Source organism: Pangasianodon hypophthalmus, chromosome 2, assembly GCF_027358585.1.
Source record: "Pangasianodon hypophthalmus isolate fPanHyp1 chromosome 2, fPanHyp1.pri, whole genome shotgun sequence".
In the NCBI taxonomy this organism is placed as follows: Eukaryota; Metazoa; Chordata; class Actinopteri; order Siluriformes; family Pangasiidae; genus Pangasianodon; species Pangasianodon hypophthalmus.
This window is the reverse complement of record NC_069711.1, coordinates 28,439,481-28,453,183: the sequence shown is the minus strand read 5'-3', so window position 1 is coordinate 28,453,183 and position 13,703 is coordinate 28,439,481. Positions and strand designations below refer to the sequence as shown.

Sequence of the window (13,703 nt, the reverse complement as noted above, 5' to 3'; positions counted from 1 at the left end):
GCTTAGTTGATATAGTACAGCAAATTATAATGCAAAGTAAAGTCATAGGATTACTATTTGGTGCTCAAACATCAGCACATATGTGTGTGTGTGTGTGTGTGACGATGTATAAAATGTGCAGACGATTGTACCAGTGCTTGAAAAATCAAGTGATTGCAGACAGCAATGAAATAAAGTACTAATAAAATGAAGTAAAACATGAATAAAATAATAAAAAGAATTAAAACCACAAATGAAAAGCCAGCACAAAACAGAAGACTTGATACTACAGATTTTAAAAAGATTTGAACACCAAGGATAATAAATAACTTTCTATTCTGGATTTAAAAATATCTGCCTTGGGGGAAGCCTTTGTACAAAAGATAAAAGCAGCTGGTTAGAAGGTCTTGAATCTGTGCTTTTTTTTTTTTTTTTTTTTTTTTTGTGGAATTCTTCTTTATGTGCAAATTATGTAACAAAAACACACCCATAAAAACCCATAAACCCAGGTAATATATATCCCATCCAAAGTGATGTGTTGAAAAATATATTGTTATATCCTGTGGGAAGAGAGGTTTCATGCTTTGTCTATAGTCATCTGACAAAACCAAACTGAAAACAAGTACAATAAAATATAGATTATGTTTAAAAGAATTTGTCAGAGAAGTGACACTTCTGAGGTTTTTAGGTAAGTTATTGAGTTCCTAATCCTAACCATAAGCCCTAAAACAAACGGTTATCATAAAGGTCAAAACTCAGTTTGTGTTAATATTAAGTGTACGTAGAACACACAGAACTGTGTGACAACCACAACGTTTTCACCTTTGTTATTTACACAGAGATTGTTTATCCTGTGTGAATCAATTGTAATAACTATAGATGTCCTCTGGCAACGTTACTTAACAGGCATATGTCAGGCAATTTTATCCCATCTGAATAGTACTATTGTCTCTTATCTTCTTTTACATCACATGCTATAGACATCTTTCAGAGAAGTGTATAATCGGTGGATTACCTCACCTTGCTTTATGACCCAAATCTAACTGAATTCATGACTTTGTGCTTTAAAGTCTGAGCTCCTTGTCAAAATGTCGAATGCGCATTTGTGTTTACTGTTTTAATGCTGTTTGCATGAGCGAAATTTGTTTGTTTATTCCTGCAGGGATGGATGAACGAGATTCAGAACTACAACCCGGAAAAGTACCATGCAACACTGACCCACTCTGTGTTTGTGCGCTTGGAAGGCTCAACTTTGCGGATCTCCAAACCCAACAAGAATATCGCCCGGCGAGCCAGTTACAACGAACCCAAGCCAGAAGTTACATACATCAGCCAGAAAATCTATGATCTTACAGACAGCAAGGTGTGTGTGGAATGAAGCTTTAAACTTCTCATATACTAAATATTGTTTACAATCACCCATCTGATGGGATGTAAAGAATATACCATTTTCAGTGAACTGCATTAACATGTTTTTTTTTTTTGTTTTTTTTTTGCTGTTTTGAAAAAGAACATGACAGAAATTCCAGCAAGAGGAAATTGCGAGGGGAAGTGTTACAATTTCGAAATGCAGGGATTGCCTGGGTTGTTTTTTCCTGCCCCAGGTCATGGTGCCAGTCTAATTTTAACCAGTCCTCTTCTTCTGTGCAGGTGACCCTGGTGCCCCAGAGTCTCGCCAGGAAGCGGGTGTGGAACAAGAAGTACCCGATACGCATTGAGCTGGCCAAGCAGGATGACTTCATGTCTAAGGCAGAAGCAGACAGAGCCTCAGAAGAGAAGGAGAATCAAGACATTGTGGGCTCACAGGAAGGAGGAAGGGTGGGTTCAGACCGTGACCTGCCCACCATCTACTTGTTTGGAAGGACAGGAAGGGACAAAGAGGAGTGGTTCCGGAGAATTCTTCTAGCCTCAAAACTCAAATCTGAAGCAGCTAAGAAGACAGCAAGCCTGCCAACTAGCAAGAGTGGTGAGTGTGTGAGCTGCTTCCACTCTGTCAATACGAATATCAGTATTAATATAGATGTCTTTAGTGAGCCACATAAATCTAGAATGAGCATTCTGCCCATTGAAATCAATTCAACATGGATGGCTTGCTGTTAATATAAGGTTTGTGTATGTGCCATTTTATTAATGCAGTACAGTGTGATTCAGTACTATGTAGACCTGTGCCAGTAACAGAATCGCCTTATATAGGAAATTGTTTTAGCAAATGACCCTCTTTTTTTTTTTTTTTTGGACTGTTTATTATTTTTCCAACTCTTTGGCCATTTAAAGTGAAGCACAAGCATCAGAAATGGTCGCCATCAGGTTCTTGCAAAAACTTGACCTTGGGGCACAATAGTGTCCCTTTTGACAGTTTCTTATTTATGGGCATCCAGTTTCACCAGCATGCACCAAATTTAATAGGCATTTGATGGATCTCTATAAGACAGAAAAATTTTACAGTCACATGCATTAATGTGATAGGTCACCCAAAAATGAAAATTCTGTCATTATTTACTTGTCATGTCGTTTCAAACCCATAAGACTTTCATTCATCTTTGGAACAAAATGAAGATATTAGTAATGAAAGCTGGGAGATTTCTATCCTTCCACTGACAGTCCATGTAACTAAAACTTTCAGAAAGTTCATAAAGGCATCGTAAAAGTAATCCATGTGACTCTAGTGGATTAATCCCAGATTTGTGAAGCGATACGAATGCTTTGTGTGCGCAAAAAAAATTAAGTCTTTACGTTCTCACGATACAGCCGGACCCGAACCGCTGTATGCGAGCTTCGTTCTTTACATTCTAAGTCGATTTTGCATTACCTGGATGCCAGGACCTTGAGAAACTTACCCTGCTGTAAACAGTGCAGTGCTTCTGGGTCCGGTTGTACCGCGAGAACGTCCGCTCTCACGTTAACGCAACACGTATGCGTCGTGGTTCTCTCGTGACCGTGCATCGGAGATCTACGCGGAAGTGAAGATATTTTATGAATAAAGACTTAATTTTAGTTCTTTTACACAAACAAAGCACTCGTATCGCTTCATAAAATTGGAATTAAACCACTGGAGTCACATGGTTTACTTTTACAATGCCTTTATGAACTTTTTCGGAGCTTGAAAGTTTTGGTTATGTGGACTGTCAATGGAGGGACAGAAATCTCCCAGGTTTCATTAAAAATATCTTCATTTGTATTCCGAAGATGAGCGAAAGTCTTATGGGTTTGGAACGACATGAGGGTGAGTAATTGATGACAGAATTTTCATTTTTGGGTGAACTATCCCTTTAACTCCAACAGGAAGTTGGCCATTTTGGATTTTGTGATTTTTGAACACTCACTTTTAAAAATTCCTCCTAGGGGATTCATCAGATTCAAACCAAATTTGGACCGCATGATGTCAAGATATCCCATATGCTAAATCACAGAGGAATTTTCAATATCTCAAATGGTGTTGCTGTGCAAATATTAACTTTGTGACATAATTCTACTATAGATGGTGCAATGCTGTTCAAACCACTACCGCTACAAAAAGTTTGCCGCTTGTAGACATGCACTTTTTTGTGAATTTTTTTTTTTCTGCTAATGAAATGGTAGTATGTATAGCTACATGTTCATACTTGCTTTGCTGACAGAATAGGAAAGCAAGCTAGAGACTCCAACAATCTCTGCTACTTCCATCCAAGCTTTATTTATCTTTGTAGACTTTATAAAGATGTAAATAGACAGACAGTAAATAGGCAGTAGCTGAAGGTAGAATCTAGAGTTGTAAGTGGGGTACTGAATAAATGTCAAACCACAATCATTTGGATTTGTCACATGAATCAAACGTTGTCGCTGTGTCACTTGCTGCAATCGCTGAAAACACTGCTACAAAAAAAAATGTTGGTTCCCTTGTCACTTTTTTGCTAGTGTGGAAAAAAAAGGGGTAAGTATTTGCTTTGAAAAGCGTTCGCCATGCCTCCTTCACTGGAAGCAACAGACTCAGAAGCCACATTTCAGAAGGTGATATGATTTATAATGAAGCTTTATAAGATTTGTATCATCTGTACAATATGATACAAATCATATAAATCATTCGTATGATTTATAATGTTAGCTGTAGCTGATATTTATTTGAGTGCATATTGTGTGCATGTGTGTAGCTCCAGTGCTGTCCCATAGCCGCAGCAGTAGCAGAGGCAGTCTGGATGAGCTCCTGTCATCCCAGGCAGCTAAGAAAGAGTCGAGTGTAAGTGCCAGACAGAGGTCTCTGTTGGAATACAGTATCTACATGGCAAACTACATCGGTCCTTCTAAAGCAACCAGTGCCAACACCAGTCCTGGAGAAAGCCCACACAGCAGCCCTGGGGTGGGCAAAAAGGTATCACACATGGAAAAGAGAATGTGTCTGTATTTGTGTGTTGGTTTGCTTGTGTCTGTACATGCATTTTGAGGTGTGTACACATTGCCACTAAAAATCTAATTTTATCATAATTTTACCCTCCTTTTCTCATTATAAATAAATAGTTTATTTTTGCCACCATTCTGAAATTAAAAATATATATATATTGCAGTTTTTTTTTTTAATGTGACACTCTTTTAGATTATGATGGATTTTTTTTTCCCTTTTTTTTTTCCCCTACAAAAAATGAAGGTCACATGATGGTAAGAGGTCACATGAGTGTGTTTGGAGTCTGTGCATGAATGTGAGATGGTGTGTGTTTCCGCTTATTTGTGCCGTTTCTTCAAATATGACGCTCATTAAGTGAACCTATACATCCAGACACATTTATTGATTCTGGTCTCTGCTTGTGAATCAGTTGCCAAGCAGCCCGGTAAAAGAAAAAGAGGAGGTGTCTGTGAGCTGGCTGAACGCTCTGATTGGCCGGATCGCGTGGGATTTCTTCAGGGAGCAGCACTGGTCTGAATGGGTGTCCAGGAAGATACAGATGAAGCTCAGTAAAATCAGAGTGAGTTTGTTGAGAAATAATCATTTCTCCGATTTTCTTGTATTTTCAGGCATGTAAGACTTTTTTTGGCCAGCCTGTGTATGTTATAATTTTTTATAATTTTCATTTATATTTTGTTAGTATGTGAGGTAGCTTTAGCACTTTTGGCATTTACAGGAAGGTTAAGTGACACTACAGTACTGTAGGTTCTGCTTAAATTGCATTAAAAATTCACAGTCATGCTAATTGCAAGGTTACACAATTAAACATTGGTGTATAATGACTTATAATGACAGATCTTTTCCAAGCTGGACAGAGGTATTAAGCTCTGAATTGTAACAAAACTCTTCCGCTATTGTTCAGGAAACAATAAAGCTCTGACGCATAGCAGCACTAGCTTTACATTATCAGTGTTCTTCCTTGCCCAAATCTCACACATTGGTTGCTAGTGCTTGTTGCATGGATTTCTTGGTAGTGCGTAGCTAGCACAATGATCCTTCTTTTTGTGCACAAATCATACATGCATTTATCAACAACATAATGAAGCACTAGGAACAAATATCTGGAACCAAAAGACATAATGTTTAACAGTGAGGGGAAAAAGGATAGAAAATAAATGACTCCATTCCACTGCAGGTCCTTAAAGTGTCTTATAGAGGCAGATGAAGGTGAAATACGTGGTGAACTTATATGAATTTTTGTGAGGAAGTGAAATAGTATATATTGACAAAAGTAGGAAAGGAGAAGAGAGATAATACTCATAGTTTCAGGTCCCACGGGGTCTCAATGAGACAGCAGCATTCAGAGCATTTATTTAGCTTATTTGACTCTGGGTCAAATTGGGTAATAAGGCCCCATTCTCAATTTCAGGGGAAGACAAGAAAAAAATCATATTATAAAAGTGCAGTGGCAGATCTAGAAACTTCTGTCTAGGGTGGAAACGGTTGTTCAATATCTGGTTGAGATCAAATAGTACCATTATAGTTTTTGTTCGTAAGCTTTTGTCATCTCAAAATGTTCAGCTTCTCATTTTCCCCTGATTTTTTTTCATACTAGGTGCCAAGTACTTTTTGAATAACTTCTAAAATTACCCAAGTGGTTTCAGGAACATGTGCACAGTGATTGTAGTATGGTAGAGACAACATAAATGTTCTCGACGCTGCTCTCACTGAGACCCCATGGGACCTGAAACAATGCCACAGAACAATTTTCCGCTTCTGGCTTTTTCACAGCAAGCATGGTTAGCTCTTGCTGATCTGAAATCTGGATTTTGTACCACAGCGCTATTGAATTCTCGATTTTCAAAGTTAATTTCCTATAACAGCAGCTCTGACAATAGTGCTCACAATGGGTTTAAAAATGTTTAGTTATTTAACAAGTAAAAAATGTGTAATTGTTGGTATGGTGACGTTTTCTATGTGGAGAGGTTTATTGAATATTTATGGAAGGAGTCTCCAGTGTCAGTGCTTTGTAACCGTCAGTAAGCCATATGAGGAATGCTTTGTTTCACGGATATCCCACAACATTAAATCCAACTATAAATGGCTAAAAAGAACATGTATTTGGCGATTTGCTCTGGTGTAAGAGGACTACGGGCCATGCTGTTATTGGAAAATTATCACCTTCAGGGTGATAACAGTAACTGGGCTTTGCATCAGGCCGCATCGCTCCACCCCGTTATTGATTATTTCCCTATAAGTGCACACCCCCTTGTTCCCTATAAGTGCACACCCCCTTGTGTTTTATTTCCTACTTGTCACAGGTTGCACTTGTCTGGTTGCTTTGAATGATTGATTTTTTTTTTATGTTGTTGTTGTTGTTGTTGTATTTCTTCAGTTGCCTTACTTTATGAATGAGCTGACGCTGACTGAGCTCGACATGGGCGTGTGCACTCCCAGAATCCTTTGGGCCTCTCAGCCCTCAGTGGATCATCAAGGTGAGACAAGGACTTACATATAGCTGCAAACAGTTTTTATAGTAATATCAATGAGTTAATTTGGAGCTTAGTTTGCAGCTTAGTTAGAATTACTGTTTACAAATATTGTCGTACATATATATTGAACATAAAATTTCAGAATACATCTGAATACATAATCACAATTTTGGTCAATCATTTTTCAGATTTCATGAACAAAATCCCTTATGAGTCGTATGGTAAATGAAACTTCCTGATTAACTGTGGTGTGATCAAGCCTGTGTGTGCATGTGACACAAGAACCATAATCTGGTCATCTGACTTTCGATGATGTCATGTGATGACAAAATCGCTCATTGTCAAGTTTAGTAATGACTTGAATATTAATTCACTTTGACGAGTGTAAGATACAGTCCAGTCATTTCAACATGCTCATTCACTTTCACACCACACACACAAACACATGCTGTATTCCATTATGAATCAGCCTGTTATATTAGACCTGCTTGGCTGTTGTTCAGAAGTGTAGGCGTCTTCTTGTGACCTGTCTCTGGCCTCCTTTCACTCTGACTAATTCGATTACAAAACCTGTGTGTCCCAGGATGACTGCTGTAATACATTTAACCCTGCAGTGACGAGGGGATGGCGCTACAATAACAATGGCAGATATGACGGGGTTATTTAATTTATTATATTTAAAAGTGCCTTATCTTCGCACCAAACTCGAGGATAATGACCCAAGCAGGTGGAGCCAACAAAAAAAAAAAAACCTCCAGCACTGTCTACATAGCATTTTTATGTTAACTCAAATATATCATTGAAATATCATGAATGAAACATTGAAATATCAACTTATATTTAAAGCAGGGGTGTCGAACATACAGCCCATGGGCCAGTACTGATGCGATAATGGTTCTAACTCAGCCCATGAAATAAATTTAGAATCCACATTCTAAATTAAAATCTTCTTGTGGATGGTAATTGAATTAAAAAATGTTTAAAAAGAGCTAGTTATTCCACTAGGGAACAAAATAGAGCATTAAACTGAGAGCCATCAACTTAACTCACCTGCTGGACTGACGGACGCCCCAATTTACACAAAGACGCCACCCATGTACACAAAGCTCCACCCCCACAACCTGGCTTGTAGAGTTCCACAAGAGTTAGCATTATCAAGAACCATTATGACATCTACTTCGGCCCAGTGCATTCGGCCAAGTGATAACACTATAAACACACAAAATTCAGTGCATACTGATTTACAGTATGAGAATGTTCAAGAGTGCCTTCGCTATCCTGTTTTACTTTGTAATGTAACGAATATATCTACTTGATTCATTATGCAAAGTCCACCATTCAGATAGTTCAAAGCTTTATACAGATTGCCTTTATATACCTGTCCAGGAGCAACATGGCTAATTCTGCGTATTTAAAGCAGGGGTCCAGCTTCATCCCATTCACCAGTAATAAACTACTCCACCTTGCAAAAGCACTGCCAGTGTTTATTCTGGTATTACTGTGGTTCTATATTGCTCACAGGAGAATTATCAGGCTGTGCTTTTCTCAGCCGCATTACACTCTTCTGCCCATGAGTCTCGAGTCCATGGTTAAACAATTTTTTTTTTATCATGTTCTAAATATCTTTAAAGTTATTTGTACAGATAAGAAATAAAAAAAAACTATTGCACTTTTAAACAGTAATTTCACCAAGTATATAATGTAAAAAAAAAAAAATAGGTAACATATAATGTAAAAAAAAAAATAGGTGATTACAGCAGAAAGTAAAGTAAAGTAAAGTAACATTATGAATAAATAATTTCCATACTTTTCCATTCTACAAGTACAAGGAGAAAGGGATTGTTACAAAAAACAAAAAAGAATCCAAAATAAAATAGGACGGGCATTAAAATGTATGTCTTTTTTTTTTTTAATTATTTAAATTTTTTTAACATTCAGGGCTCTGTGAGATCCTAATGGCTGTGAAGAGAAAGGGAGTCTTTGCTTTATTTCATTCCTCTTCTGAGGAATTTGTGTTGCTGAATTTAGCAGTGGGGCAAAGTGAAAGCAGTTCTAGACAGCCTGGATGTGCTGTCTCATCTTTCCCACACTGCCCTCTATTGACCTGATGCTAATGCTGTGCAAACTGGCATGATATAAACTGTGACTAAATACAGCTCAAATATCTCTCTCTCACACACACGCACGCACACACACACACACACACACACACACACACACACACACACACACACACACACACACACAAAAACACACACACTCCCTTCTGGTAAGGACCCACCTCTGTTTACCAGGAGGATCATAAATCCATGTCCAGCTGTTTCTTCCTTTGCGAAGGCTTCTCTCTCACTGGCTGTGTGAGAGAAGATTTTCGAAAGAATGATTTCCGATCGCAGATTCAGAATGAACTGTTTAAACTTCCTAAACTTCCAGTTGAGTCTGCTGCATATAAACAAAGCTACTTTCTCGCTCTCTCTGTCTTTCAGGTCTGTGGTTTGATTTGGAAGTCTCTTACAAGGGTTCATTCCTCATGACTCTGGAGACGAAGATGAACCTGTCGCGATTGGGGAAGGAGGGTGAGGCTGTCGGCGAGTTTGGAAAAGATGGGTAAGAACAACGTAATCCATAGCATCAGATTCAAGCTCATTTATGTCACTCTCCAGGCAATAGACCTACATGAAAGCAGAACTCCTGGCCTCCAGGAGTCTCATACTAACTGCGTAATTGAGGTCTGAATGTTTGCCATCTGTTGTTTTTCCAGGTGTGGTGCATACTTAACATATTTAATAAGGTTAAATAGATTAGGTTTTGTTTTAAGAACAGATATATGATATATACTTAAGAGAAACAGCCTTTTCTACATTGTCTTGATAACAAATCTGTGTGGCAGCTTGGGAAATCTCTAAATCAAACATTTTTTACTTTATATAGTTCTTTAAAAATAAACCTGCAGGTTTTCTTGAACTGAAAGACTTTTTCCGCATTTATCTGAACCATATGTAAAGTCTGGTTACCTCCAAAAGTGAAAAAGAAAACAAACAATTCCGAACTCACTCACTGTGTTTAAATATCACCATCGTTGAGGTTTTTTTTTTTTTTTTTTTTTTAAAGCTCATAGGTTCATACTGATAGTACTGACAGCCAATCAGAGACTCTTCTGACTGACGAGAGGAATTTATTTGTTCATTTAATAAAGTTGTAGTCTCACTGCAGTTTACACACTGGGGTTAATTATACTTTAAATCTGCTGCTATTTAATAACTAGTGTGCTGCTTTTTTTTCTCTGCTCTCTGTCTCTCTCGCTCTGTGTGTATGTCTCTCTCGGTGAGTAATTCTGCATCTTTTCTGAGAACTGATTTAGCATATAATGTTTCTTCAAGGGAAGCAGAAGCACTAGATTTGACCTGTTGTGCCATTTTGATGCCCACACTGTGCTTCTGACGAAGGCAGACACCAGTAACACCAGTTCCAAGCATTAGTTGTAGGGTTGCTTTGGATAAAAAGGACCCTGAAGCGTTCTGGTGTATTTCTGGTCAATATTCAAATTAATTAGAAATTTTATACAGAGATTAGGCAACATTAACACGGTTTTCAGCCCAAAGTGATAATATGTGCAAGAACGGGCATGTGCTAATAATAAAAGGTTTTATTTATCTGACAGCGATATCATAACCCTGCAGATGAAACACTATTATCTGTTGGAGATTATATTCCACAAATATTTCATTTCTTGACTTTTTGTTATTATTTTTGTCAGAAGTAGTAGCAAACATGCCATCTTTGCTTGAGACATTCTAATCCATGTTTATTTCAGTCTCTTGGAAGCTGAGACTCTGCCTGAAATTGGACATCCAACTTGAAGCGATAAACTACATTGCACATATTATCATATTTCATTTTCTAAGGACGTTTTAGTGTTTCTGCTCCTCCTTAAATCTGCATCATTTTACTTCTGTTTCCTTCGCTGTCCATTCCCTCTGTGCCTAGTGACACCTTAGATCTTTTCCCATAATCCTCGGTTACCTTATAGCAGCTACGAAGAGCCATTCTCTCAACAGCCTCTCTGTTTTCTCTCTTAATAAGACAAAATAAATGCAGAAATATGTGCAAAACTCTGTCCTGAAGACTCTCAAGTGGTGTAAGACATATTGTCTGTTAAGTGCTGATGCTGAAGACTCCTTCCATAAATGTTAAAAAAACTTCTCCTCAGAGAAAAATTCATCATATTGATGACATTGTTAAATAAAGGTTGTTAAATAAAAGCATGTTTTTTTTTTTAAATCTGGTTAATATTAGTTTTTGATTGTACCTGTAGCTGTGAATTAGCTGATATAACAGAAATAGTAGCGGATTAGAACTAGTGCAATAATATAAACAAGGCATGCTGTTATAGAAAATTAGTCAACACCTTCTGACCAATCATATTGAAGAATTCAGCAGCGCTGAGATATACACTTTATGGTTGTTGATGTTTGATAGATAAACTGTATACAAACTGTAGGCTAAAAAACTCTTTTCTTTTGCTTCCAGTTTAACTACAGCTGGGTTAATTTCTTGACACAACCTTTCTTTTAAACTGACTGTATTTATTGTAGCTTCTCACTGCAGCCCCATAGTGGCACAGTCGCCAAATTTCTCAGTGCAAAAAAAAAATTGACGATACTTCTTTTTTTAAACCCATACAAGCCTTCCTACAGTGAACTATTCTTCATATCCTCTCATTGCCCACAGCTCTTATATATATATATATATATATATATATATATATATATATATATATATATATATATATATATATATATATATACATATATATAATATATGCTGAAGCTTTATCCTCTTGTGTGTGCATGTGTGTGTTTAGTAGGATTGTGATCTACGCATGCTTGTTGTATTTGAGCACACTACAAGTCATGTCTTCATTCATGGTTAAGGGTTTTTGATTCAATCCTTGATATAATCCTGGCCAGTCTACTTATTTGTTCTGTTTACCTAAGCTGAGATATTTAGCACTCAGAATCTGAAACAGAGTGAAAATAGGGCCTTTCGCACCGCTTTAGTTCCAGAACTAAATTTACAGTACTAAAGTACTGGTCGATTTTGCGCGAACTGTTTCCCAGTACCATTTAAAGGGTTGCATTCACACCGACAGTGGGCATTAGGAAGTGACGTAAGCCGGTCGACAGCGACGTCATTTGTGTGCGGCGTTCAACAACGGAAACAAAGAAGAACAACGTAAACAACCAGAGGATGGAGGACGCTGTGATTGGAGCTGTGTTTTTGTTGTGTCTCGCGGGTTTCACAATAATGGACATGGAATGTCGACGTATATGTAAAGCTATTGAAAGAACGGTATGTTTAGACAGCGTTTTAAATCATGGCGGGTGAGGGCATTTTCGTACGCGTTTGGCCAATCAACATCTACTTACATCACAGATAGTACCAGTTGTGCTGGTTAGACCCTGCTCCGGAGTAGGAGCTAATTTGGTTCTCAAAAAAGGCAGTCTGGTACTAAAATCGCACCCAGTTCTGGATGTGCGAAAACACCAAAAAGTGGGTAGTTCCACAATTAGTTTAGGTGCTATGAAAAGGTTCCCGCGGTGCGAAAATCCCTAATGTGGACTGGGCCAGGTTCTGTCAAAGACTATAGTTTATGAAAGTTAACCGTGTGGGTGTGGATTTCTCAGGCACAGACCACGTACGTACTGCCTTGCCGATAGCGATGAGGAGTCGTCCAGTGCCGGGTCCTCTGAAGAGGACGATGGGACGGAGAATGTCTCTGATAAAAACCTTCCACCGGGTGCAGAGGGGTGAGTGGATTGTCTCAGTCACTTCTATACATCCCTCCGATAAATACTGATGCCAGGAAATTACAATGTATAACAATAATAAAGCAAATAAGAAATAAGCAAGGAACATATCAATGATGATCCTAACAATTGGGAGTAAGTTTTATTTTCACTTCCTTTAACCAGCCACATTCCTGCATTCCAGATACACTGGAGTCCACAGGCCGAGCAAGATCATGAAATTCGTGGACAAGATAACCAAGAACAAATACTTCCAGAAGGCTACAGAGAATGAGTTCATTAAGAAGAAGATAGAGGAAGTGTCAAACACACCACTTCTGCTCACTGTGGAGCTTCAGGAGTGTAAGGGAATGCTGGCTGTCAACATCCCGCCTCCCCCTACTGACAGGATATGGTATGCTCCATCACTCACTAATGCACAAGTAATGGAGATAATGGAAATGTAATAGCAATACACGACTCACCGTGATGCCACATAGTGGAGTAACCTTGCAATTAGAGAGAGAATTCTGAAATGTGCCGGGATGGCTGGTGTAAATGTACACCCAAATATAATGAGCTACTGATCTGAATTAGGTAATAGGATAACTCTAGTGGTTCTTCAGTGCCCCTGTTAACTACTGCAGCGGGGTAAAACAGAGTGTTGTGTTTTTCAGGTACGGCTTCCGCAGCCCTCCTCTTCTGGAGCTAAAGGCTCGTCCTAAACTCGGAGAGAGAGAGGTGACGTTCGCACACGTTACTGACTGGATAGAAAAGAAACTAGAGCAGGAGTTTCAGGTAAGGACTCAAGAAACCGTCTCAGCTGATCTAGTTGAAACAGCAGAATAGATCCAATAGTGCATAGAATTGTGAAGTGCAACAATGATCTTTATATCAGAATGGTGCATTACTACCTGTACCCTATAAAGAGCAAAGTTCATTATGAGTGTTCTGTACCTAAGCTAGGCTACACCATCCTGAATCAATCATATACATGTTGGATACTCTCACTTGGACACTGTACCATCTAAGAACTGCTGCTGTAATCGTAAAGACTCTTATGGACTCTTAGTCACAATATACTCATAC

The 13,703-nt window shown here is 38.3% G+C and overlaps 1 protein-coding gene across 2 annotated transcripts in view; it reads left to right on the top strand.

Moving 5' to 3' along the window:
• LOC113538282 (testis-expressed protein 2) overlaps positions 1–13,703 on the top strand; it is a 43,058-nt gene that overhangs the window by 25,002 nt on the left and 4,353 nt on the right. Inside the window, exons 4-12 of one of the 2 annotated variants that reach the window (XM_026933221.3) lie at positions 1,142–1,342; positions 1,630–1,945; positions 4,107–4,324; positions 4,764–4,913; positions 6,729–6,828; positions 9,312–9,432; positions 12,519–12,635; positions 12,820–13,029; positions 13,292–13,412. In XM_026933221.3, coding sequence (XP_026789022.3) covers positions 1,142–1,342; positions 1,630–1,945; positions 4,107–4,324; positions 4,764–4,913; positions 6,729–6,828; positions 9,312–9,432; positions 12,519–12,635; positions 12,820–13,029; positions 13,292–13,412 — 1,554 coding nt within the window. Of the gene's footprint in view, positions 1–1,141; positions 1,343–1,629; positions 1,946–4,106; positions 4,325–4,763; positions 4,914–6,728; positions 6,829–9,311; positions 9,433–12,512; positions 12,636–12,819; positions 13,030–13,291; positions 13,413–13,703 lie in introns of both variants that reach the window. The other variant, XM_026933220.3, reaches the window with a different exon arrangement.